Source organism: Rana temporaria, chromosome 1 (assembly GCF_905171775.1).
Source record: "Rana temporaria chromosome 1, aRanTem1.1, whole genome shotgun sequence".
NCBI classification, from domain to species: Eukaryota; Metazoa; Chordata; class Amphibia; order Anura; family Ranidae; genus Rana; species Rana temporaria.
Window position 1 is genome coordinate 573700664 of NC_053489.1, and position 25357 is coordinate 573726020.

The 25357-nt window shown below is 41.9% G+C and overlaps 1 protein-coding gene across 1 annotated transcript in view; it reads left to right on the plus strand.

The window, feature by feature from the left end:
- The window catches only part of DLC1 (DLC1 Rho GTPase activating protein), a 540558-nt gene that overhangs the window by 90535 nt on the left and 424666 nt on the right, over positions 1-25357 (plus strand). Inside the window, exon 3 of the mRNA XM_040334678.1 lies at positions 15812-15970. Within this exon, the coding sequence (XP_040190612.1) occupies positions 15812-15970 (159 nt within the window). The remainder of the gene's footprint in view (positions 1-15811; positions 15971-25357) is intronic.

Below are 25357 nucleotides of genomic sequence, written 5' to 3' on the forward strand. Positions count from 1 at the left end.
CCACCCTGTTTGGAGAATAACGGAATGCACAGATGTTGATATAAACAAATAGACAACAGCAGCAACTAAGGGAATAGAGCTACAGCTGTGAAACTTATTTGTAATAATTTTACTGGGAACACCAACAAATATCACCAACAAACACAAAGCATTATAGAAAGTATGGACCATAGCTTTGGTGGTACTGCTTAATGCCGCGTACACACCATCACTTTATGTGATGAAAAAAAACAACGTTTTTAAAAACGTCAATTTAAATGACCGTGTGTGGGGGGAAAATGTTGTTTTATGTCTTGTGAAAAACGACAAAAAAAATTGAAGCATGCTTCAATTTTTTGTGTCGTTTTTCAAAACGTTGTTTTTTGTTTCACAAAAAATCACTGTGTGTAGCAAAAAACAAAGTTTAAAACAACGTTTTAAAACCCGCGCATGCCCAGAAGCTAGTTATGAAGCGAGCTTCAATGGAAAAGAGTGGTGAACGTAACCTCGCTTTGCTAGAGCATTGTGAAAAAACGATGGTGTGTAGGCAACGTCGTTTTTGAAAATTGAAGCTTCAAAAACTTTGTTTTTTACTTCACAGAAAATGTCTTTTTTTTCCATCACATAAAGTGATGATGTGTACGCGGCATTAGTCCTTTGTGCAAGCAAAAAATATAAAACAAGCTATATATTTTGATCATGGGTGTAGCCAATTAATAGAATTGCATTCAGAACTGCCAGGTGCTCTGCAAAGTCTTTGATGGCGCATGCAGGTAGAGCTTACTGATGACTTTGCTTAAGTAGTTTAAGGCATCGTTTCTTAACCGAGGTGGCATGTGTTAACTCCAGTTTATAGAGAGAGAGCACAGCCCTTAACCCCTCCTCATAGCTCTCTCCTCCTCTCTGCCACTATCTATACTCCTGTCGGCAATATAGAATGCAGTCTGGGCCCGCATCCTATAAACCCATGACGTTATCTGTTGCTAAGGAGTGGTCAGGCGGCCGCAAAGCTTTTTGTATTGCCAAAAGGTGTATAGATAGCGGCAGAGAGGAGGATAGAGTCTGGAGGAGAAGTTGCGGGCTGAGCTCTCTTTCTCCGTGTACTGGAGTAAGAAGCCCTAGACTCCTGTCCTGGGCTATCTAATATGCTGTCCAACTCTGAGCAGGAACAAGGTAAAGCCAAATGACTCATCCACTCCAGAACAGGGTTGCAAAGCACCAAAATAAAGCAGCTGGCAAATATACAGAGTCTTGCCAAGTTCAGACTGTATAGAATTTCGTTACAGCCCCCTGTCTGCTCTCCAGACTGCTGGGGGTGGAAAGAAAACAGCTCACAACTTCTCACTGCACTCTCTCACTCCTCCTGTAGTGATAAAGGGGATGAGTTGGGATGAGAGAAACATATTTTGTGCTGGGGGGATTTGTGCTAGGAGAGGGGAATTGGGGGGAGATTTTTTGCTAGGAGACTGGACCGAGGGGGAGGTGATTTTGGGGTGGGGGGGGTTGTGCTAGGAGAAGGGGTTTGGGGCCATTTGTGCTCGAAGAAAGTATTGGGGGGGGGGGGGATTTGTGCTAGAAGATGGGATTGTGGGAATTATGATAGGAGAGGGGATTTGTGCTAAAAGAGGGGATTTTGGGGTGATGAATTTGTGCTAGGAGAGGAAATTAAGGGGGAAGAGGGTTTACAAACTCTGCATCATGCCATTAGGGCTTGTTCACGCCAGGTGCGGTAACGCAGTGGTCATCAACCCTGTCCTCAGGGCCCACTAACAGGCCAGGTTTTATGGATTACCTTGGGGAGATGCAGACTAGAATACTGCAATCACTGAGCAGCAAATTATATCACCTGTGATGTATTTCAGTTATCTTGCAAACCTGGCCTGTTAGTGGGCCCTGAGGACAGGGTTGATGACCACTGCTGTAACACATGCAAAATCACACATTTTCCTGCACCACACAAAAATGTGATGCCTTTTATTGTCCACTTATCTAGCAAATGTGTGTTCATTCATGCCTGCTTTGGTGCAGTGTTATTTTAAAAATCTTGCTAACACCTTTTTTTGCATGTTCCACGCAAACAGCGCAGCCCATTAAAAAAAATATGCATGAGGGAACGCACAAAAAAAGCTTGCTTTCGGACACACCTCCTGCTGTGAACAAGCCCTTAGACTGGTGTGCCCTAAGATTGTGCACAACTGTAAAGGGTGCCTCGATTGAAAATGGGTCGAAAAACACTGGTTTAAGGCATCATGCACACTGGGCATTTAGCCCCTGTGTCTGAGATTCCACCATTTCTGCGCAGGTAAAATGTACTGGTATAAGGTGTTTTTCCTCAGCATTCCTCCTGTTAAAGTCTATGAGAGGCTGAAAGCTGCTGCGGCTGGATGAGGATGGACGCTGTATAAGTGGTATCAACATTTAGGGCCGTATTCACCCAGGGACAGATGTTCAGAATGCAGATTTCAGAGTTAGATTAGGTAAATGTAAAGCTATCATTTGAATTTTATTTTGGGGTAAGATTTAGTGTTAGGAGGATTATGAAGTAGGGGATTCTTCGGCGTAATAGTAAAATGCCGCGTACACACGATCATTTTTCAGCATGAAAAAAAATGTTTTTTAGCATGTTTAAAAAACAACGTTTTTCCAACTTCATCATTAAAATGATGTAGCCCACACACCATCGTTTTAAAAAAATGATCTAGCAAAGCGCTATGACGTACAACACGTACGATGGCACTATAAAAGGGACGTTCCATTCGCCTTGGGGCTGCTTTAGCTGATTCTGTGTTATTAAAAGACGATTCACGCTTTTTTATCTGTCACAGCGTGATTAATGTGCTTACTCTATTATGAACGGTAGTTTTACCAGAACGAGCGCTCCGTCTCATAACTTGCTTCTGAGCATGCGCGGGTTTTTTACGTCGTTTTAGCCCACACACATTTTTTACAACCCGAAAAACGACATTGTTTAAAACGACGTTAAAAAATGCAGCATGTCGTTTTTCAGAACCTGAAAAATGATGTGAAGCCCACACATGATCATTTTAAATGACGTTTTTGAAAAACAACGTTTTTTTCTTGCCAAAAAATGATCGCGTGTACGCGGCAAAAGGCTAGTCAGCTGCCATTGAAAGCCTTGCTTCAAGGGTAAGTTGCTACAAAGCAGATGCTAAAAAACTGATATCATCAAAAACTTTAGCCATTTAGAAAGATAAATGGATTTGGCATCAATGTAGACCAGTGCTGCAGCCATTACTAAGGCCTCGTACACACAGGCCAGAATCTCGTCAGGAAAAAAACGTAGTTTTTCCTGACGAGATTTTTGGCAAGAATCTCTTGCCGCCCGAGTGTACACACAGTCCTTTCAAAAGAACCATGGTTATTTTGAAAGGCAAGAACGCGGTGACGTCACCGCGTACGATGAGCATGCGCTCGTCACATCCGATGCCGTCACCGCCATCTTGCTACCTATGCTGTGGAAGCTACCGCGCATGCGTCAAAGTCAATTCGAGCATGCGCGGGTTTCCACAGTGACAGGTATGTATACATATTCTTGGGAAACAGGCCGATAAGAATCTCAACGAGAAAATAGAGAGCAGGGTCTCTATTTTTCTCGTCGAGATTCTGGCCAGATTTCCAGACGAGAAACCTGAAAGCCTCGTACACACGCTCGGTTTACTCGGCAAGAAAGCTCTGCCAGCAGTTTTCTTGCTGGTTCTTGCCGAGAAAACCGAGCGTGTGTACGAGGCTTAAGGCCTAATTCACACCTGTGCAGGTTGCAGTTTGCATATTGCAGGTGCATTTTGCATTTTGCAATATATGCTTTTGATCCATTGAAATCTATAAGAAAAGTCCTGGGCCCTTTTCATAAAATGCACAGATGTGAACTAAATCCATAGGAAACCATGTTAAATGGACTGTAGTGTGCTTCTGCAATACTGAAAATGCACAAAAAAATGCATAGGTGTGAACCAGGCCTTAAACGGGTTGTAAAGGTAAAAAAAATTGTTCCCTAAATAGCTTCCTTTACCTTAGTGCAGTCCTCCTTCACTTACCTCATGCTTTGATTTTGTTTTAAATGTCCTTATTTCTTCTGAGAAATCCTCACTTCCTGTTCTTGTGTCTGTAACTACACACAGTAATGCGAGGCTTTCTCCCTGGTGTGGAGAAAGCCTCTTGAGGGGGGAGGGGGCGAGCAGGAGTGTCAGGACGCCCACTAACACACAGCTCCTTTCTTTATCTGCAAAGTAGAGAGTGTCCTGACTTGCCTGCTCGCCCCCTCCCTCCTCAAGAGGCTTTCTCCACACCAGGGAGAAATCCTCGCATTACGGTGTGTAGTTACAGACACAAGAACAGGAAGTGAGGATTTCTCAGAAGAAATAAGGACATTTAAAAGCAAAATCAAAGGATGAGGTAAGTGAAGGAGGACTGCACTAAGGTAAAGGAAGCTATTTAGGGAAACAAAAAAAATTACCTTTACAACCCCTTTAACTCAGCTCTGTGAAAAATAAATAAAAAACTATTTACTGATGGTGTGAGAGTTGTTTGGTCTAATGCACACCTTATATAGCGTGATGTGCTTCCTTTTAGGTCTTTTATGGTGCCAGCTCATACAATGCTAATGGAAAACGACAATTAAATCATTATAGCTGACAGTTCAGATAGGCAAGCTTCGTTTATTTAATGACATCATGGAAAATGGCTATGCTACGTTGTAAAGTACAAAATAGATCATCTGGCTAGTTACTCTAAGTGCATTCCAAGTCACTGATTTTTTGCTCCCAGTGTAGTGATTAGTAACTGAAAATATTTAGTGTTGTTTTCTTTTGTTAAAAAAAAAAAGTGAAGACTCCTTTGGGAGGTAATTAAGGAGAAGATGAGTAAAATGTTTGAGAAACAAGGATTACCCCTCTTTAGGGTCAAATTACTTTCTAATACTTTTAACTAAATACTTTAAAATAACAAGCTCCTTATTGACAAATGTGATTAAAAAATAATAAGGTTAACAAAACTACCGGGAGTTAGAATGATCAGCTTTGTGACGAAGAAAGAAGATCAAAACTACAGAAGTAAAATAAAATGTGAATTGGGTTTACAACAAAATCACACCCTCTGCTGATTTAAAGTAGCACTGCAGCAATACAAACCCTGCCCTGCTCACCATTTAGGGCTCCGTTATAACATAACACATAAGGCAACACACACACATACAGTATATATATATATATATATATATATATATATATATATATATATATATATATATATATATATATATATATATATATGTACATGTACATGGCTACATGTAGCCATTTATATATGTACATATATAAATGGCTGTCCACCAATGTTTACCATCCAACCAGACAGAACTGGAGAGGATCTGCAAGGAGGAATGGCAGAGGATCCCCAAATCCAGGTGTGAAAAACTTGCATCTTTCCCAATAAGCTTCATGGCTGTATTAGATTAAAAGGGGCTTCTACTAAATACTGAGCAAAGGGTCTAAATACTTAGGACCATGTGATATTTCAGTTTTTATTTTTTAATAAATCTGCAAAAATGTCAACAATTATGTGTTTTTCTGTCAATATGGGGTGCTGTGTGTACATTAACCACTTAAGACCCGGACCAATATGCAGGTAAAGGACCTGGCCCCTTTTTGCGATTCGGCACTGCGTCGCTTTAACTGACAACTGCGCAGTCGTGCAACATGGTTCCCAAACAAAATTGGCATCCTTTTTTTCCCCACAAATAGAGCTTTCTTTTGGTGGTATTTTATCACCTCTGCGGTTTTTATTTTTTGCGTTATAAACAAAAATAGAGCGACAATTTAAAAAAAATATATATTTTTTACTTTTTGCTATAACAAATATCACCAAAAAATATATAATTTTTTTTCCTCAGTGTAGGCCGATACGTAATCTTCTACATATTTTTGGTAAAAAAATCGCAATAAGCGTTTATTGATTGGTTTGCGCAAAATTTATAGCGTTTACAAAATAGAGGATAGTTTTATGGCATTTTTATTAATATTTTTTTTTTACTACTAATGGCGGCAATCAGCAATTTTCTTTCATGACTGCGACATTATGGCGGACACATCGGACACTTTTGACACATTTTTGGGACCATTGTCATTTTCACAGCAAAAAGTGCTATAAAAATGCACTGTTACTGTGAAAATGGCACTGGCAGTGAAGGGGTTAACCAGGAGGGGGAGCTGTAGGGGTAAAGTGTACTAAGGGAGTTTTCTTACTGTGGGGGGAGTGGCTGTGCATGTGACATCACTGATCGTCGTTCCCTAACACAGGGAACAGACGATCACTGACAGCCACACTAGGAAGAACAGGGAAGGTTTGTTTACACTGACCTCTCCCCGTTCTTCCTCTCTGTGGCTCAATTGCGGGACACCAGTGGCGATCAGGTCTGCGGGTCCCGCAGTCATGGAGGACAGGACCGGGTCGCGAGCATGGCGCCGGGGGGCACGCTCGCGACCCACGACTGGACATCTTAAAGTGGACGTACATGTGCCCAGCCATGCCTTTCTGCCGACGTAAATAGTCGAGCGGCGGTCCTTAACCGGTTAATGAGGAAAAAAATTAACTTAAATGATTTTAGCAAATGGCTGCAATATAACAAAGAGTGAAAAATTTAAGGGGGTCTGAATATTTTCCATACCCACTGTATATATATATATATATATATATATATATATATATGCATTGCAATACACTCCTTTTTTGTCTTTTATATTTTTCATATTTGCAATGTCTGTTACATTGTATACAGTTATATAAGTACAACATTTCATTACAATTTAATTATGTACTTTGAGCAATTTAAAATCCCTATACAATGGATATAAAAAGTCTGCACACCCCTGTTAAAATGTCAGGTCTCTGTGACATAAAGAAAATGAGACAAAGATAACTCATTTCAGAACTTTTCTACCTTTAATGTGACCTATAAACTGTACAACTCTTTTTTTTGGGGTGGTGGGGGGGGGGGGGGCATGAGTAAAAATAAAAACGAATATAATGTGGCTGCATAAGTGTGCACACCCTCTTATAATGGGGATGTAGCTGTGCTCAGAATTAAGCGATCACATTCAAACTCATTTAAATGAATCGGTACACACTTGCCATCATTTAAATCGTCTCTGATTAACCCCAAATAAAGTTCAGCTGTTCTAATAGGTCTTTCCTGACATTTTCTTAGTTCTACAGCAAAAGCCATGGACTGCAGAGAGCTTACAAAGCATCAGAGGGATCTCATTGTTAAAAGGTATCAGTCAGGAGAAGGGTACAAAAGAATATCCAAGGCATTACATATACCATGGAACACAGTGAAGACAGTCACCAAGTGGAGAACATGTGGCACAACAGTGACATTACCAAGAACTGGACGTCCCTCCAAAATTGATAAAGAGACAAGAAGAAAACTGGTCAGAGAGGCTGCCAAGAGGCCTACAGCAACATTAAAGGAGCTGCAGGAATATCTGCCAAGTACTGGCTGTGTGGTACATGTGACCATATTCTCTCTGTCTGGGCTATGGAATAGAGTGGCAACTAGTGTTGCTCACGAATATTCGTATTGCGAATATTCGGCTCAAATATGGCATATTCGAGTATTGGCGATATATTTCGAATTTCGTTGTGAATATTCGCTATTCCGAATATTCGCATTTTTTCAATTTTATTTTTAAAACAGATCACATCCTATCGACATCTAAAAGCATTGCTGGTATGATTAGAGACCCTGGGCCGAGTAGCTAAGCTGAGGCGATCCTTTTATGTTGCCGAATATAAAAAAAAAAAAATGCGAAATTTCGCTAATGCGAATGCGAAAATGATTGCGAATTTTCGATAACTGTGGTAGGAGAACTCTGATTGTCTCTGATGCAAAAGGGGGGGGGGGGCTTTGTGTATGTTTCTGTTATGAATATTTGTATGTTTGATATTATTATTTTTTGTAAGAAGGAAAAAATTGTGCATACCTTAAAAAAAAGGGGAGAATACAGCAGCAACTCAAAAATGTTATACAACATAAATTAATACAAGACAGAAAATGGAGTCGCTCTACAAGAATAAAAAATATGTCTAGTGACAAGACATGTGGGCAAATTATAAAATAAGCAAGCGCAAATAACTTGTGAAATACACAGTGAAACAAATATATAAAGAAATATAGTCCCAATAATAGAAAAATAATCTTTCATAAAAATGTCTTTGATATGTGAAGTGAAAAAAAGTCCAAAGCATGCAGCATGAACGTGTTCAATCTTCAAGGTGTTTGATTGACAAACGGCTGTGACAGATGGATAGAGTAAAGAATCACCACCAATGCAAAACACTTTTTATTTTCTATTGTAAAATATCACGAATATTCGGAGCCAATCAGAGTGCTCCTTCCGCATTTGCCGAATATTCGCAATTATTTTGTATTGTAAAATATCACGAATATTCTGAGCCAATCAGAGTGCTCCTTCCGAAATTTCGCCATCAATATCGCATTCGTATTTTGCGAAATTTCGATACAATATCACGAATATTCTGAGCCAATCAGAGTGCAAAATATCACGAATATTCTGAGCCAATCAGAGTGCTCCTTCCGCTGTTGTCGAAATTTCGCAATTATTTTCGCATTCGCAATAGCGAAATTTCGCAAAAATTTCATTTCGATAAAATATCACGAATATTCGAATTTAGCAAATATTTCTCGAATATTCGGCTATATATTCGTGATATATCGCGAAATCGAATATGGCGTATTCTGCTCAACACTAGTGGCAACATGGAAGCCTTTTCTTACAAAGAAAAACATCCAAGCCTGGCTCAATTTTGCAAAAACACATCTACAGTTTTCCAAATGCATGTGGGAAAATGTGTTATGATATGATGAAACCAAGGTTGAACTTTTTGGCCAGAATTCCAAAAACAAATGTTTGGCGCAAAAACAACACTGCACATTACCAAAAGAACACCATACACACAGTGAAGCATGGTGGTGGCAGCAACATGCTTTGGGGCTATTTATCTTCAGATGGAACAGGGGCCTTAGTCAATGTAGAGAGAATTATGAACAGTTCCAAATACCAGTCAATGTTGGCACAAAACCTTCAGGCTTCTGCTAGAAAGCTGAGCATGAAGGCATCATGGACGTTTTCTGATGTTTTTACAGCTGCTGTTTTTGGTTTCAGACATTTTTTTCTACAGTCAATAAACTTTCCAGCTTGTTATCCTATGTGTCCATGCACTCATAGGCTGTTATAAACTGTTTTTGGCTGGGGAGTTTTTTGACTGTAAATAAAACTCAAAACTAGTGGGTTCTGAGAGCAGAACAACGCTCAAAAACACAGCTCACTAGCATTTTTAATGTTTTTGATTCCATTGATTTAAAAAAAAAAGCAAAAAAACACTATTGCAAAAACACTGTAAAACTTTGAAAAACTCACTGCAAAGCTACTGGCATTTGTATTAACGTTATTATAACATCCAGTGTGCATGAGGCCGAAGAGTAACTTCATCTTTCAGCATGACAACGAACCAAAGCATACATCCAAACAAAGGAATAGCTTCACCAGAAGAAGATTAACGTTTTGGAATAGCCCAGCCAGAGCCCAGACCTGAATCCAATTATAAATCTGTGGGGTGATCTGAAGAGGGCTGTGCACAGGAGATGCCCCTCGCAATCTTACCGATTTGGAGTGTTTTTGCAAAGAAGAGTGGGCAAATATTGCCAAGCCAAGATGTGTCATGCTGATAGACTCATACCCAAAAAGACTGAGTGCTGTAATAAAATCAAAAGGTGCTTCAACAAAAGTATTAGTTCAAGGGTGTGCACACTTATGGAGCCATATTGTTTTAGTTTTTGTGAATTGGCCATGGATGGAGCTTCTTGGCATTCTGTGCTTGTGCTTAGGATTATGCCTTTCCTGGCACTTTTACTCCCTTATAATGATAATTTCGAGCTATGTGTCCAGTGATTTTTTTTTTAATCTTATTACTGAGTTTTAACATACAGTATAGTCTACCCTACCTATTATCATGTTTTGAATGCCTAAGTAGTAACATACAATAAAGGTAAAAACAAAAATGTTAAAAAATAGAAAAGGCATAGTGATGACTTGATAATTATCAAATCAAGTCATGCCTGACACGAAACACGGGAGAGACATAACAAAAATGGGAAGGAGTTAAAGTATAAGTTTACTTTTACTAAAAATAATAAACCTGCACATTTGCAGGTAAAAACATGTATTTATTTATTTATTTTTGTTAGGGACCTATAAAGAATTTCACCCAGAATCAGCAGATCATTGGTGTAATGCTACGGTTCTGCAGACCGTCTGTGTATCTGTCTGCCCATCAGTGGCGGTGCGTCCATAGGGGGCGCAGGAGCACCGCCCCCTCTCGCTCCTGCACCGCCACTGAAATCCAATACATAGATTCATGCATTGCATGAATCTATGTATTGTCGCTGCCGCCGACTAGTCAGGTGGCCGACTGAGAAAGGTAAGTACCAGGCGGGGGGGGGGCGGCATTTTAGGGGCAAACTGGCGGCAATTTCTGAGCACAGTGGTGACAATTGATGGCACAGTGGCTGCGTTTGGCATGGAACAGTGGCGACAATTGATGGGCACAGTGGAGACAATGGCATGGCACAGTGGCTGCGTTTGGCATGGCACAGTGGCGACAATTGATGGGCATAGTGGCGACAATGGCATGGCACAGTGGCGACAATGGCATGGCACAGTGGGCGACAATTGATGGGCACAGTGGCGACAATGGCATGGCACAGTGGCGACAGTTGATGGCACAGTGGCGAAAATTGATGGGCACAGTGGCGACAATGGCTTGGCACAGTGGCGACAATTGATGACACAGTGGCTGCGTTTGGCATGGCACAGTGGCGACAATTGATGGGCACAGTGGCGACAATGGCATGGCACAGTGGCGACAATTGATGGCATGGCACAGTGGCAACAATTGATGGGCACAGTGGCAACAATTGATGGCACAGTGGCTGCGTTTGATGGCATGGCACAGTGGCGACAATTGATGGGCACAGTGGCTGCGTTTGATGGCATGGCACAGTGGCTGCATTTGATGGCATGGAACAGTGGCTGCATTTGATGGCATGGCACAGTGGGGACAATTTTATGGCACAGTGGCTGTGTTTGATGGGCACAGTGGCTGTGTTTGAAGGGCTCAGTGGCTGTGTTTGATGGGCACAGTGGCTGTGTTTGATGGGCACAGTGAGGCTGCAATTTATTTATTTTTTCGTTTGTTTGCGCCCCCCAAAAATTTTGAGCACCAGCTGCCACTGCTGCCCATACCTCTGATACGGGCATGCTCAGTGAATTACCAAGAGCGATTGACAGTGCTCTGGTAGTTCATTGAGAACTACATGCCGTCAGCCGCAAAGGCTGTTGGGACTGTTTTGCCATTCACAGTGTACTGTGAATGAATGACGGGGGTGGGTGGAGCCCCCTTTTTTGTAGTTTGCGACAGCTAGCATGAGGAGAATATTCCCCTGCTAGCTTTCAAAATAGGGACTCATGAAGGAGGGGGAGCGTAACATGTAAGGCCTCATACACACATCCGAGAATCTCGTCAGGAAAAACCCGTCGTTTTCCCTGACGAGATTCTTGGCAAGAAAATCTTGCCATCGGAGTGTACTGACTTTCATTTCAAAAGAATCGCGGTTCTCTTGAAAGGAAAGAACGCGGTGACGTCATCACGTATGACGAGCATGCGCTCGTCACATACGATGCCGTCGCCGCCATCTTGCTTCACCCTACCTATGCCGTGGAAGCTACCGCGCATGCGTCAAAAGTCATTTCGAGCATGCGCGGGTTTCCACCGCGACAGGTAAGTATACACACTCTCAGGTTTCTCGTCTGGAAACAGGCCGACAAGAATCTCGACGAGAAAAAAAGAGAGCAGGTTCTCTTTTTTCTCGTCGAGATTCTGGGCAGATTTCCAGACGAGAAACCTGCATGCCTCGTACACACGAACGGGAATCTCGGCAAGAATCAGTTTTCTTGCTGGTTTTTGCAGAGAAACCCGGTCGTGTGTACGAGGCCTGAGGCCTTGTACACACGGTCGGACCAAACCAATGTGACTGGTCCGTCAGACCGTTTTCATTGGTTCACCTCTGAAGTGGCCGTACGGCCTGATATGTGTACACACCGTCAGTCCAAAATCCGATCGGGTCAGAACGCGGTGACGTCAAACACACGACGTGCTGAATAAAACAAAGTTCAATGCTTCCAAGCATGCGTCAACTTGATTCTGAGCATGCGCTGGTTTTGAACCGATGCTTTTCTGTACTAACCATCGGTTTGGTTTGATGGGGCAGCGGTCCATCGGTTCGGTTTTGAAGCATGTTTTAAAATTTTGGACCGAAGGAAAACAGACCGATAGCCTATACACACGGTCGGTTTGGTCCGATGAAACTGAACTTTGGTTCATTCTCATCGGTGTGTGTACAAGGCCTTACAGTTTCAAAAGGTGAACTTATCCTTTAACATGGACAATTCAAAATATTATTTTTTTAAAAGTGGGGTGTGTATTACACAAACACATGAAGAACAATCACGATTAGCAAGACAATTGTACTGTATCATAGAAAATGTAATTGTTTGCCATAAGGCAGGATGGACAAGACAGGAATCTTACGAAACATATAGAAACAAAGAAAAAAGAAATAAAATAAAATCTGTTTACATTGTTTTTATGTTTTGCTGCTTTCGAGCATAAAATCTGTCTGAAAGGTGGAGTTGGGCTTTAATTGTGTATTTATTTATCCATCACACCAAACATGACTGTAGAGTAGAATTGTGCACTTCAGGTATTCTATGTTTGCTTGAGAGTAGTTATTGGTCACATGAATATTTTCTGGAAGAGGAGTGTGTGAATCAAAGCTAGAACTTGGCTCCCTTCACGGGAAGAGATAATGACTTCAGATGGTTTTTGAAATTATCTCATGTTTTGATTCCTTGCAGGTGTCCAGTGCCCATGGGAAACAAAACTGTGGGGCCTGCTTTTTTCCTTACCTGCTTTTAACATATGTGTATGAACCAATAGATTTATATGCATTTTACTATGTATTCTTTGTAATACAGCGGCGGCCCCAGCCTCGGCCTTTAACTCCTCGGGGACCCGGGATGAGAGAGGTTTTAACAGCAGGCACTCGATACAGGACCACAAAGGTTTACAGGCGATAGCAATGTGGAGTTAAAGGCCGCGGCTGGGCTATAGCCAAACGTCTGATTTGCTTGCCCTCTGGTAAGCGGCCACTTATTTTCCGGTGGACGGTCACCTATTTGCCATATATGTCACTTGGTGGTGTGGGCTTGGGACACTATCTACAGGATCTAAGGAGAACCTTATGATTAAGTGCTACACCTTGCCTTCCTATGGACTGTTTTTTCCAAAAAGAGAGATTTATGGTGTAATATACATGCATATTGACTTTAACACCCCCACTGTATTATCCACAGACATCTCCCCCACTGTAATCCACAGACATCTCCCCCACTGTAATATCCACAGACATCTCCCCCACTGTAATATCCACACTCCACAGACATCTCCCCCACTGTAATATCCACAGACATCTCCCCCACTGTAATATCCAGTTTTTTGGGTGACTTGTTTGTCAAAAACTGTGTGTGTTTTTAACATTTGCATTTTTTTTTGTGAAAGAGTAGAGGTTAATTTTAACAACCACTTGGAAAGGGTTAGTGGGAAAAATACCTTTTATTTTTCTCCTTTTTTCTCCTTAAGCAGCACCTTATTCAACATGGGGATAAGGTGCTGCTTTGGGCCCCAGTCCTTTTTCTGGGTTGCTAGTCTGCATGCTCAGATAATGGTCTGGTATGAATTTTTAGGGGGAACCCAAAAACAATAATGTAATATATGGTCTGGAGCTGCATGAGTGCTGCCAGCAATGGGAAGCTACAGTTCATTGAGGGAACCACTAATGCCAACATGTACTGTGACATACTGAAGCAGAGCATGATCCCCTCTCTTTAGAGACTGGGTCACAGGGCAATATTCCAACATGACAATGACCCCAAACACACCTCCAAGACCATCACTGCCTTGCTAAAGAGGCTGAGGGTAAATGTGATGGACTGGCCAAGCATGTCTCCAGCCCTAAACCCTATTAAGCATCTGTGGGGCATCCTCAAACGAAAGGTCTCTAACATCAACCAGCTCCATGATTTTGTCATGGAGGAGTGTAAGAGGACACCAGTGGCAATCTGTAACGGTCTGGTGAACTCCATGCCCAAGAGGGTTAAGGCAGTGTTGGAAAATAATGGTGGCCACACAAAATATTGACACTATGGGCCCGATTTGGACATTTTCACTTAGGGGGTGTACTCACTTTGTTGCCAGAGGTTTCGACATTAATGGCTGTGTGTTGAGTTATTTTGAGAGGACAGCAACTTTACACTGTTATACAAGCTGTACACTCACTACTTACATTGTAGCAAAGTATCATTTCTTTAATGTTGTCACATGAATAGATATAATAAAATGTTTACTAAAATGTGGAGGCTGTACTTACTTTTGTGAAATACTATATAAATTAAGGGCAGATAAATAATCCTCGGTTTGGTGCTTTCCACAATGTCTACAGAGGTAAATGAGGGCTTGCTTTTTAAAGTGCCTATACTGCTTGTTTGGAATATGTTAATACTTTATTGTGCATAGTTAGAGTACATGCTCATATAGCTGAACTTCACGTTCTTTAAATAAAAAAGGTAAACTCATAGTGATAAGGCAATATAAAAAAAATTAGTGTTTTTTTTTTCCTTTCTCAAAGTCTGGAATACATGATGCAATTCAAAAGCTGCATAACGTAAAAAAAAAAAGTTAGAAGTGTATCTCAACCATGCAAAAAAGCTTTTGCTTGTCAGCACATTTTTCTGAAATACTTGTCCAGCTTCCCTTTTTAGTTTAAGCATCCCTGTTACTAGTATACAAATTTTCTCAATCTTTGCGCTATTGCAAGGCTGTAGGAATGGGTTGTACCTAAAACATTTGGGTGTGTTGAATAGCACCTTGCTTGCTGTCTCTGTACTATGATTCCTCTGCCTGGTCTTGACGCTGCATGACACAGTTGTGATTTAGCAGCTAGTGGGTGAAACCACAGTGTGCAGTGGGGTACACATTTTCTGTCACATCTAAAAGTGTTAAATATCATCAGTGCCCATATCTCTGCACAGACTGAACAATCCAACTGGTGGAAAAAAGTAAAAAAAAATGTTATACTAGGGTTGCTTTAACTTCTTACGTAGGTGTGTAGAGTGTTTATATATGGGAAGAGTTTGGGCAAAACCAGACCAATATAACTAACCTGACAACTTGTTTCAGCCCATAGGTAGAGATTTTAATGTTTAGGCCAACCACAATACAAATGTATTCAGTGAAGGTCTTACCAAGGTTCTACCACAGGGCAAAGACAGGGATATTTTGGAAGTTTTTGAAGACATAAGTTGTACAATTTGAAAGGTAGTTCTAAAAAAGTCAAAGCTTATGGCAGCTTTTTTATTCCATGTGAATTTTAAAAGACAATATCAAACACAATATTGTGTGCTATGGGATAATTTTAATTATTCTCTGCTATCTATTTAATACACATGCAGCTCTGGTGCATTGGCCTTCCTATTGGCATACTAAACAGGATAAAATAACCCAGAGCAATTAGTCAAGATGATCTGACCACAATGAGCAGAAATCTATTAAAATATGATTGTCTTTCAGCCTGTCAAATGGATATTCATTCTAATGTAAATGTTTCATTTATTTACAGAAATTTAGACAAGGTCAGTCAAGACTGGACTCTATGGTGCTTCTAATAATGAAACTAGATCAGCTGGACAGAGATATAGATAATGCTCTCTGCTCTTCATCCTCTCCATCTCCATCTTGCAAACAAATATTCAATCAACAACATCTCCAAGCTGCACAAGTAAGTTTCTACAATGTGGTAGGAAATTTGAAGGGTAAATTAACCAAAAGCTTGTAGCACTCTTCTTTTTAAACTTTCACTTTTCTTCACATCCAATTACAAACTGGGTTCCAAAAATGCATATGACCATCAAGTTCAACCTTTTGCAAACCCCAAATGTTTAGGTCCTGAGAAAAAAACATGCTGGGCATTGTTGCACTGAACAAAAATAAATCCCCTCCTAACCCTAAAAGACAATTTTGGGATAGCAAGCCAGATTACATTTTTATTTACTGAGTAAGGATGAGTTGTTAGTTCAGTCCGAACAAGTTCGGATCAAACTTTGGTTGTTCAAGTTTTCAGATAAAATCAGAACTTTAAGGGCATTCGGCAGCAATTGCCACACCTAATGTCCCATAATGCATTGTAAAAGCTATATTTGAATAACCTCTGTTCAGGTGCAAGTCTTTGGCCAGTTGTAAGTTGTGTACCGGGGTGGGCTCTTCAAGATACAGCAAAGTCACGAACGAGGAAAGCAACTTTGACACCAACTTTTGTGAAACAGTTCTTTTCTTTTACTGTAACAAGATATTAAACCGAAACCCCAAAATGAACACAGCAATAAGGTTACATACACCCAGCCGTAGCTAAGAACCCCTGTGCTGCACAGCAAGATGCCCCCGGGTGGATACCAAGGCAATTTGCCGTAATTTGCCTATTGGAGGATACAACTAGGACTGTCCCTCCGTACCTTTTATTACCCTTATCAGAACGCGAACAATTGTCTATATGCTTAGTTTCTGGGTTATCTGCGCTACAGCACAGCAGCTTACAAACTTATCACTTCTATGCAATATTTACCCCCTCCCTTTACACAACCGGTATGATAACACGTGTGTAAGTTTTTCTTCCTCAATGAAGACACTAAACAGGTTTGTAGTTTGGAAGATTTCTCTCCGTATGCAATGTCTCTTTATGTAGCAGGATCCTTGTACTAATGGTAGCAACACTCTTGGCCTGATACACTGTAATGACCCTGATTGACTAACTACAGGCCTAATCTTTAGGCCCCAAACATCACTAGGCGGTGCGTGCACGATATTACTGACCCGGGTCTTGAACTGTAGCCGATGATGTCTTCCAACCGATTAACGAAAGTCCTTTCAGCAATCATGAGATACTGCAGGTGAGGTAGTTCTCTGTGTCTCAACTCCTATCAGCCTTCCTGAAAAACAATCCCTTTTTCCTCCGGACAGGCTCTGTACTGAACGGTGATTACTCAGCTGCCGTTCCTGAAGCTCTAGGACGCACGGTTCTCCCTGGATGCAAACAGATTCAATTTTCACACAGTTCCAAAAAACATGTCTGCTCCAACTGCTTCCTGATTCCAGCTTCTCCAGCTCAGCTCCACCTCCTCTAAAAATAAGCAAGAGCTTGCAGTCTGTAGAAACAGCGGCCTCTTGTGGTCAAAACTCAGAATGGCAATTATACACAAAGCGTGAACAAGAAAACTCAGAATGGCAATTATACACAAAGAGTGAACAATGGGAACTGCTTCACAATCTCACACAATGATGGTTTTTAACACAGTTGCAGATTTACTAGCAGCCCTTTGTCAGTGTGTGGAACATTAGTGTGAGGGGCAGCTGACAGGATTGTAGGTAGAGAGAGTTGTAGGGAGAGTGTAGTGTGCTATGTACAGCACTATAATCTATACCAGGGGTAGGCAACCCGCGGCACTCAAAGCCTCTTTTCCGGCACTCGACTCTGTCCTCAGAGCAGCACTGGGAAGTGTCAGTGAGATACTAATGCATTCCAGTTTCAGAATTCCCCACGCTGCACCTGCACTGAGGGGGAGGCACTGTGCCCCCACACATTGTAAAAGATGGGAAACATTGTTTGGTTCTCTAACTTTGCTGTAGCTGCGATCGTTAGCTTTTGTGATGGGGAAGAGATTGGGTGCAGTTCTCCTAGGGGGGTCCCTATTTCCAGGAGGAGGACTGTTAAAGCCAATCACAATTCTGCTAGTCCCATCCACCATCTGGAGGAAGATGACTCGCTTGGTTGCCACTACCTATATCAGAAAGAAGGGATTTCACTGTGATTGAGAAAACACCAAATCAGGTGACCGTTTGTGGAATTACTGTTGAGCTTCCGGGAACTTTGTTGAAAATTATTCCTGAAACTTTGTGTCACTTACTACTGAACCCCTGCACTCTGTGTCCCTTTAAGCCACAACCAGTATTCAGCGCAATGAAATCACACCTAACTTTTGCTGGGATGCAGAGCTCTGACCTTTTTCTTAGCTACGGAGGCCCGACTTATGATCCTGCATACAGGCCCACTGCTTTTAGAAAATGCCCCTGACCTGAGCTTATCATTGTGCATCTATTCCAGATGCTTGTATGATGTGACATCACATACATCACATACATCTTATACATCACATACAAGCACATGGGCTGGATGTGAGAGGTGGATCAGCAGGATAAGTGTGAAAGAACAGGTAGATGTGTTTCATCTCTGCTTCCTTTCACCACTCTGCATATCACGCATATCATAGATGAGAAGAGGGTACAGCAGTGGAGCAGATGAACAGGAGTGTACAGCGGTGGGGAGAATTAGCCAAAGGGTTTCAGAGGGGGGAGAGAAGAGCAGGAGGGTACAGAGGTGAGGCAGATGTGGAGGGAGCTACAGTGGTGGAAGAGATGAGAAGAGGCTTCAGCAGTGGGACAGAAGAGCAGGGGGGTTCAGTGTTGGGACAGATGAGAAGAGGATTACAGTGGTGGGAAAGATGAGCAGGGGGGTTCAGTGTTGGGGCAAATGAGAAGGGGGTTCAGTGGTGGGACAGAAAAGCAGGGGGTACATTGGTGAGACAGATGTGCAGGAGGTACATTGGTGGGGCAGATAAATAAAGCGGGTTACAGTGGTGAGGCAGATGAGCAGATGGGTTCAGTGTTAGGACAGATGAGAAGGTGATTCAGTAGTGAGACAGAGGAGCATGGGGATACGTCGGTGGAGTAGATGTGCAGGAAGGTACAGTAGTGGGGCAGATGAGAAAAGGGGTACATTGATGGGGCAGATGATTAGCAGGGTTACAGTGGTGGGACAGAAGAGCAAGGAGGTTCAGTGGTGCGGCAAATGTGCAGGAGGTACAGTAGTGGGAGGGATGAGAAGGGGGTTCAGTAGTGGGACAGAAAAGCAAAGGGGTACAGTGATGGGGCAGATGAGCAGGGGGTTACAATGGTGGGACAGATGAGCAGGAGGGTTCAGTGTTGGGGTAGATGAGAAGGGGGTTAGTGGTGGGACAGAAGAGCAGGGGGTACAGCAGTGGGAAAGATGTGAAAGGAGGTGAATTGGTGGAGCAGAGGAGCAGGGGGTTACAGTGGTTGGGCAAAAGAGCAGCAGGTACAGAGGTGGGACAGATGTGCTGGGGGGTACAGTGGTGGGGCAAAGGAGAAAGGAGGTACGTCGGTGGGACAGATGTGCAGGAGGTACAGTGGTGGGGCAGATAAGAAAGGTGGTTACAGTGGTGGGGCAGATGAGCTGATAAGTCCAGTGTTAGGACAGATGAGAAGATGGTTCAGTGGTGAGACAGTGGGGCATGGGGGTATGGCTGTGGAGCAGATGAGAAAGGGGGAACATTGGTGGGGCAGATGTACAGGGGTTTATGGTGGGATAGATGAGCAGGGGCTACAGTGGTGGGACAGATGAGCAGGGGGTACAGTGGTGGGTCAGATGTGCAGGGTAGTACAGTGGTGGGGCAGGTGTGCAGGAGGTTACAGTGATGGGACAGATGAGAAAGCGGGTACAATGGTGGGACAGATGAGAAAGGGGGGTTCAGTGTTGGGCCAGATGAGAAGGGGGTTACAGTGTTGGGAAAAAATGGGCAGGGGGGTTCATTGTTGGGGCAGAAGAGCAGGGGGTACAGTGGTGGGGCCGATGTGAAAGGAGGTGCATTGGTGGGACAGATGAGCAGGGGGTTACAGTGGTTGGGCAGAGGAGCAGGGATTACAGAAGTGGGGTAGATGTACAGTGACAGTTGAGCAGGGGGAACAGTGGTGGGGCAGATGAGCAGATAAGTTCAGTGTTAGGACAGGTGAGAAGATGGTTAAGTGGTCAGACAGAAGAGCATGGGGATATGGCAGTGGAGCAGATGTGCAGGGAGGTACAGTGGTGGGCAGATAAGAAAGGGGGAACATTGGTGGGGCAGATGAGCAGGGGGTTACAGTGATCTGAGGTGTGAAGGTGCATGAATTGGGGCTGATCTGAGGTGTGAGTGCAGGATGTTAATTTCTCACTACTCAAGTAGTTTATAGCATTTACTTTATAAAAAATCGTTTCTGTGATTGAGAGTGTGAAGTTGGATTTTTGTTTTGTTATAAAATCGGCACTCTCCATGTCTTTGAAAATATCTTTCGGCACACTGTGCTCCAAAGGTTGCCTACCCCTAATCTATACTATATATTGCCAGTGAACGACAACTTACGTGGCTATGGAGACAGGGAACATAGAGTGTCAGCAATAACACCTGTTGCTGCTGTCCCCCTTTTATTTGTTTGTTATTTGGTGGGGGGCATTTATTTTTTTCCTCTTTATTTGTCTTTAGCTCTTCCTTTGTTTCCAATTAACAACGGTTTCATTTTTCTTGTACTGTTTTGGCCTTGCTGTTTGGATTTTCCTTAGCTATTGTACTTTTTTTTCCTTCAGCTTTATTTTACTTGTGTTTAATTTTTAGTAGCATGAAGTTGTTGGTGACACCAAAAAAGCTGCTCTTTGTTTGCAGTGGAGCACCTCATATTATACTGGTGCAATTTAGTCCACAAAACAACCACGGTTTCTAGGTTAGCCAAGCACCACATGCCCCATGTGCAGTTCTTGCTATAGCTGCTAATAAAGGCAAGAAATAAGCCCCACATTAACAACATGCAAAGTGCGGTATATATAATTTAAGATATTGTAATTTACAAGATTTTATTTTTATTTTCAATGTTGTCCTTTTTGGCCACCTGTAAAGACCCATCCTAACACTAAACAACATGTTTTTGTTTATTCTTTTACTTTTGGAACATGTTCCCAAGGCCACTAAATAGCTCCCTGTATCCTTTTTTTGGCAGTCCCTTGCCTATAATCCCAGAAAATTGCAATTACTAATTTCTAAGATTTGACTCCAGTGAGGTTCAGGATCCAAACTTCTGTGATGGTTGCTGAACCTGCATTGAACCAAACCTGGGTATGTTGTGCTTATTCATATGTTTGAAACATTCTAAGATGTCTTGTGAACAAAAACGATTCAGTATCTGTGTGCATTGTATCTGCCTCGTGTCCTTCACCCTGCAGACGGTACTTGACACAGTTCCAAAGACAGCATCTTAGAGGGCATTTGTTTTAGATGTCATTCTACTTGCTTCTATAAATTAGGCACTTTACTTTTTTTAAAGTAGATTTTGTTACCTTTTAACCCTCCTCTTATGTTAGCTTTCTGTTACTATCCATGATGTTAACGGGTCGGTTTTGACCCGTGTCTTAAATCAGCCATAAAATACCCTCTGAACAATTATTTATCATCCAATTTGTTTCTTGCCTCTTGGTTACCTTGTTAGGCTTCTTTATCCTTGAAAAGATTGGTTTTAATATTTTTGGTGTGACCCCTTAGACCTTTCTTTTGATAGCATACCTCTAATTTTCAAATTTAAAAAATGGTAAAATAAACCTCAGCAACTCTGAAATGTATTGGTCCTATGTTTCTTTACTTTATTTAGAGAAGCAGACAAGCAGGCAAAGAGATAGGCCCCTCCCTAACTACAGCTCACAGGGTTGAGAGGTGATTGGCTGTCAGTGTTACTAAGCAGAGAGAGTGTTTATGATTTCAGTTTTGGCACTTATTAGTGTCCTATAATCCTATATTATAACTGGGTCAGAATTGACCCTAACACCATAGACGTCTTAATTTTCACCACAGTATTTTATAATTTAGTCAAAAGGATTATTTTTCTATTACATTGTTTAACCCCCCTGACGGTAAACCCGAGCGTGACTCGGGGTTGGTTTTACATGTTAGGATCGGTAAACCCGAGTCACGCTCGGGCTGGACGGGCTTACCTTTCGCTGGATCCACAGGCTTGGTTTACTCACCTTGTCCCTGGATCCAGCGATGCCACCCGCTGTGTGAGCTAACGGGTCCTCCTCGCTCGATTCACAGTCCCCGTGTGCCGCCGATCTCTGTTCCCTGCGACGTTACGACGCACGGGGGCGGAGAACGGCGCCAAATTCAAAAAAGTAAACAAACACTTTACATACAGTATACTGTAATCTTATAGATTACAGTACTGTATGTAAAAAATACACACCCCCCTTGTCCCTAGTGGTCTGCCCAGTGTCCTGCATGTACTTTTATATAATAAAAAATGTCATTTCTGCCTAAAAACTGTAGATTGTCCAAAAGTGTCCCTTTATGTAAAAAATGGTTTTAGATCAGCTAGAAAACAGCGATAATAAATTATAATCACTTGCAGAAATGTGCGATAGCGATTTGCGGGGAAATTCGTCATAAAAAAAATAAAATAATGACAGCGACAATTCTGCAACTGCAAATTTCAGTGATTTTGAGTTGATTACATTATTGAATATTTTTTATTATAATTAAATTATTATTTGTTATAATTATTTATAATTATTTATTATATTATAATTTATAATTTTGTTTTAAAAAAAAAAATCAAGACTCTTGCTTGGTCAGATTTAAGTGAGTTATTTCTAAAAATTACAGGCCTACAGTATAAAACGCCAATTCCCTTGCAAAATAAATGTACCGCTTTTGGTACGTAATTCCAGACAGAATCATACCGCCAGGGAGGTTAAATAGAGGTTCCTGACAAAGTAAAAAAATCTTGATGCAATAAACAAATTTATGTGATACTTATAGACATTCAAAACCTGAAAACGGGTCGGTTCTGACCCTAACACAAGAGGAGGGTTAAATAAGAAAAGTCAAGGTAATTTTAAGATCATGCAACATATTAAACTAATTGTGTACCTAGTTGACTGCTGTGTGCCAATTATCTTGCACTATCACTGATCAATTTGGAGTCTCTCCATTAATGTGGCTTAATACCATCTATATTTTAGAGTCAAACTCACAATCCTTGTTTCCCATAGCAGATTAAAAGAATTGAGATTTACCTCTCATTAAACATCTCTGTTTTGGCAGATGCTGACAAGTCTTATGATACAGCATCATTTAGATAATTATCCTGCCATTTCTACTCTTTCCCATGTGTTTGAGTCTGAATTCCCACTTTCTTCATCATGCTAAGTTAGGATGATATTTTGGTCAAACACTTTCAAGGTAGCAAGAGAGCTTTGGACACATAATTGTTGTTCATGACACACCTTTGGCAAGCGTTTTTTTAAATCAGGGCAAATCTTTGGAATGCTTTAAAGTAGAAATACTATACATAATCTTTATAATTAACAAATAAAAGTAGAAATATATCTACAACTTTTTTTTCTTCTGGATAGTATAGTCAATGGTTAGAACAACCTGACAGGTGTTTATTACTGAGGAGAAGCTTCCCAGTGTGTATAGAACAGTTGTCAACTGATGAGGTATGGCAGACTGCAGATGAAGTCCCTGAAAGTACCAAAGAGCCTTGCTTAACCACTTACCCCCCGGACCATATTGCTGCCCAAAGACCAGAGTACTTTTTGCGATTCGGCACTGCGTCGCTTTAACAGACAATTGCGCGGTCGTGCGACGTGGCTCCCAAACAAAATTGGCGTCCTTTTTTCCCACAAATAGAGCTTTCTTTTGGTGGTATTTGATCACCTCTGCTGTTTTTAGTTTTTGCGCTATAAACAAAAATAGAGAGCCAATTTTGAAAAAAATTAATATTTTTTACATTTTGCTATAATAAATATCCCCCAAAAATATATAAAAAAACATTTTTTTCCTCAGTTTAGGCCGATACGTTTTCTTCTACATATTTTTCGTAAAAAATAAAATCGCAATAAGCGTTTATTGATTGGTTTGCGCAAAAGTTATAGCGTTTACAAAATAGGGGGTATTTTTATGGCATTTTTATTATATTTTTTTTACTAGTAATGGCGGCGATCAGCGATTTTTTTTTCGGTATTGCGACATTATGGCGGACACTTCGGACACTTTTGACACATTTTTGGGACCATTGGCATTTTTATAGCGATCAGTGCTATAAAAATGCATTGGATTACTATAAAAATGCCACTGGCCGTGAAGGGGTTAACACTAGGGGGCGGGGAAGGGGTTAAGTATGCCTGGGTGTGTTCTTACTGTGGGGGGGGGGTGGTCTCACTAGGGGAAACACTGATCCTCGGTTCATACATTGTATGAACCGAAGATCAGCATTTCCCCTGCTGACAGGACCGGGAGCTGTGTGTTTACACACACAGCTCCCGGTCCCCGCTCTGCAACGAGCGATCGCGTGTGCCCGGCGGCGATCTCCTGATACGCCGTCGTATCTCTGTGATCCGCCCGTCCTAACTATGCGGCTGATTCATAGAATCAGTTACGCATAGATAGCCAAAAGATCCAACAGGTGTAATTGACTTACACTGTCGGATCTTAAGGATGCAATTCTAGCCTGGCCGCTAGGTGGCGAGGCCATTGCGGTCGGCGTAGAATATGCAAATGACTAGTTACGGCGATTCCCGAACGTCTGCGCTGCCCGTCGATCTAACTTTACGTCGTTTCCGTTGAGTTACGCCGCGTAAAATTAGGGCTGAGCCCTAGGTGTTCTAAGCCATGTTAAGTATGGCCGTCGTTCCCGTGTCTAAATTTAAAAAATCACGTCGTTTGCGTAAGTCGTCCGTGAATGGCGCTGGACGCTATTTACTTTAACATCTAAACAAATGACGTCCATGCAACGTCATTTAGCGCAATGCACGTCGGGTAATTTTCCCGATGGAGCATGGGCAGTACGTTCGGCGCGGGAACGCGCCTAATTTAAATGGTGCCCGCCCCATTTGAATTAGGCGGGCTTGCGCCGATCGGATTTACGTTACACCGCTGCAAGTTTACAAGTAAGAGTTTTGAGAATCAGGCACTTACGCTGTAAACCTGCGGTGGTGTAACGTAAATGGGATACGTTACGGCGTCGTGGAGTAACGTAATTCTATGTGAATCTGGCCCAAAGTGTCCCACTCTAATCAGCTAATTAAGCCATAATACCTGCAAAGGGTTCCTGAGTGCGAACAATGCAGAAGAGCTGAAGGCCGCTATTGAAGCATCCTGGTCTTCCATAACACCTCAGCAGTGCCACAGGCTGATAACTTCCATGCCACGCCAGATTGAGGCAGTAATTTCTGCAAAAGGGGCCCAAACCAAGTACTGAGTACATATTCATGCTTATACTTTTCAGAGGTCCGATA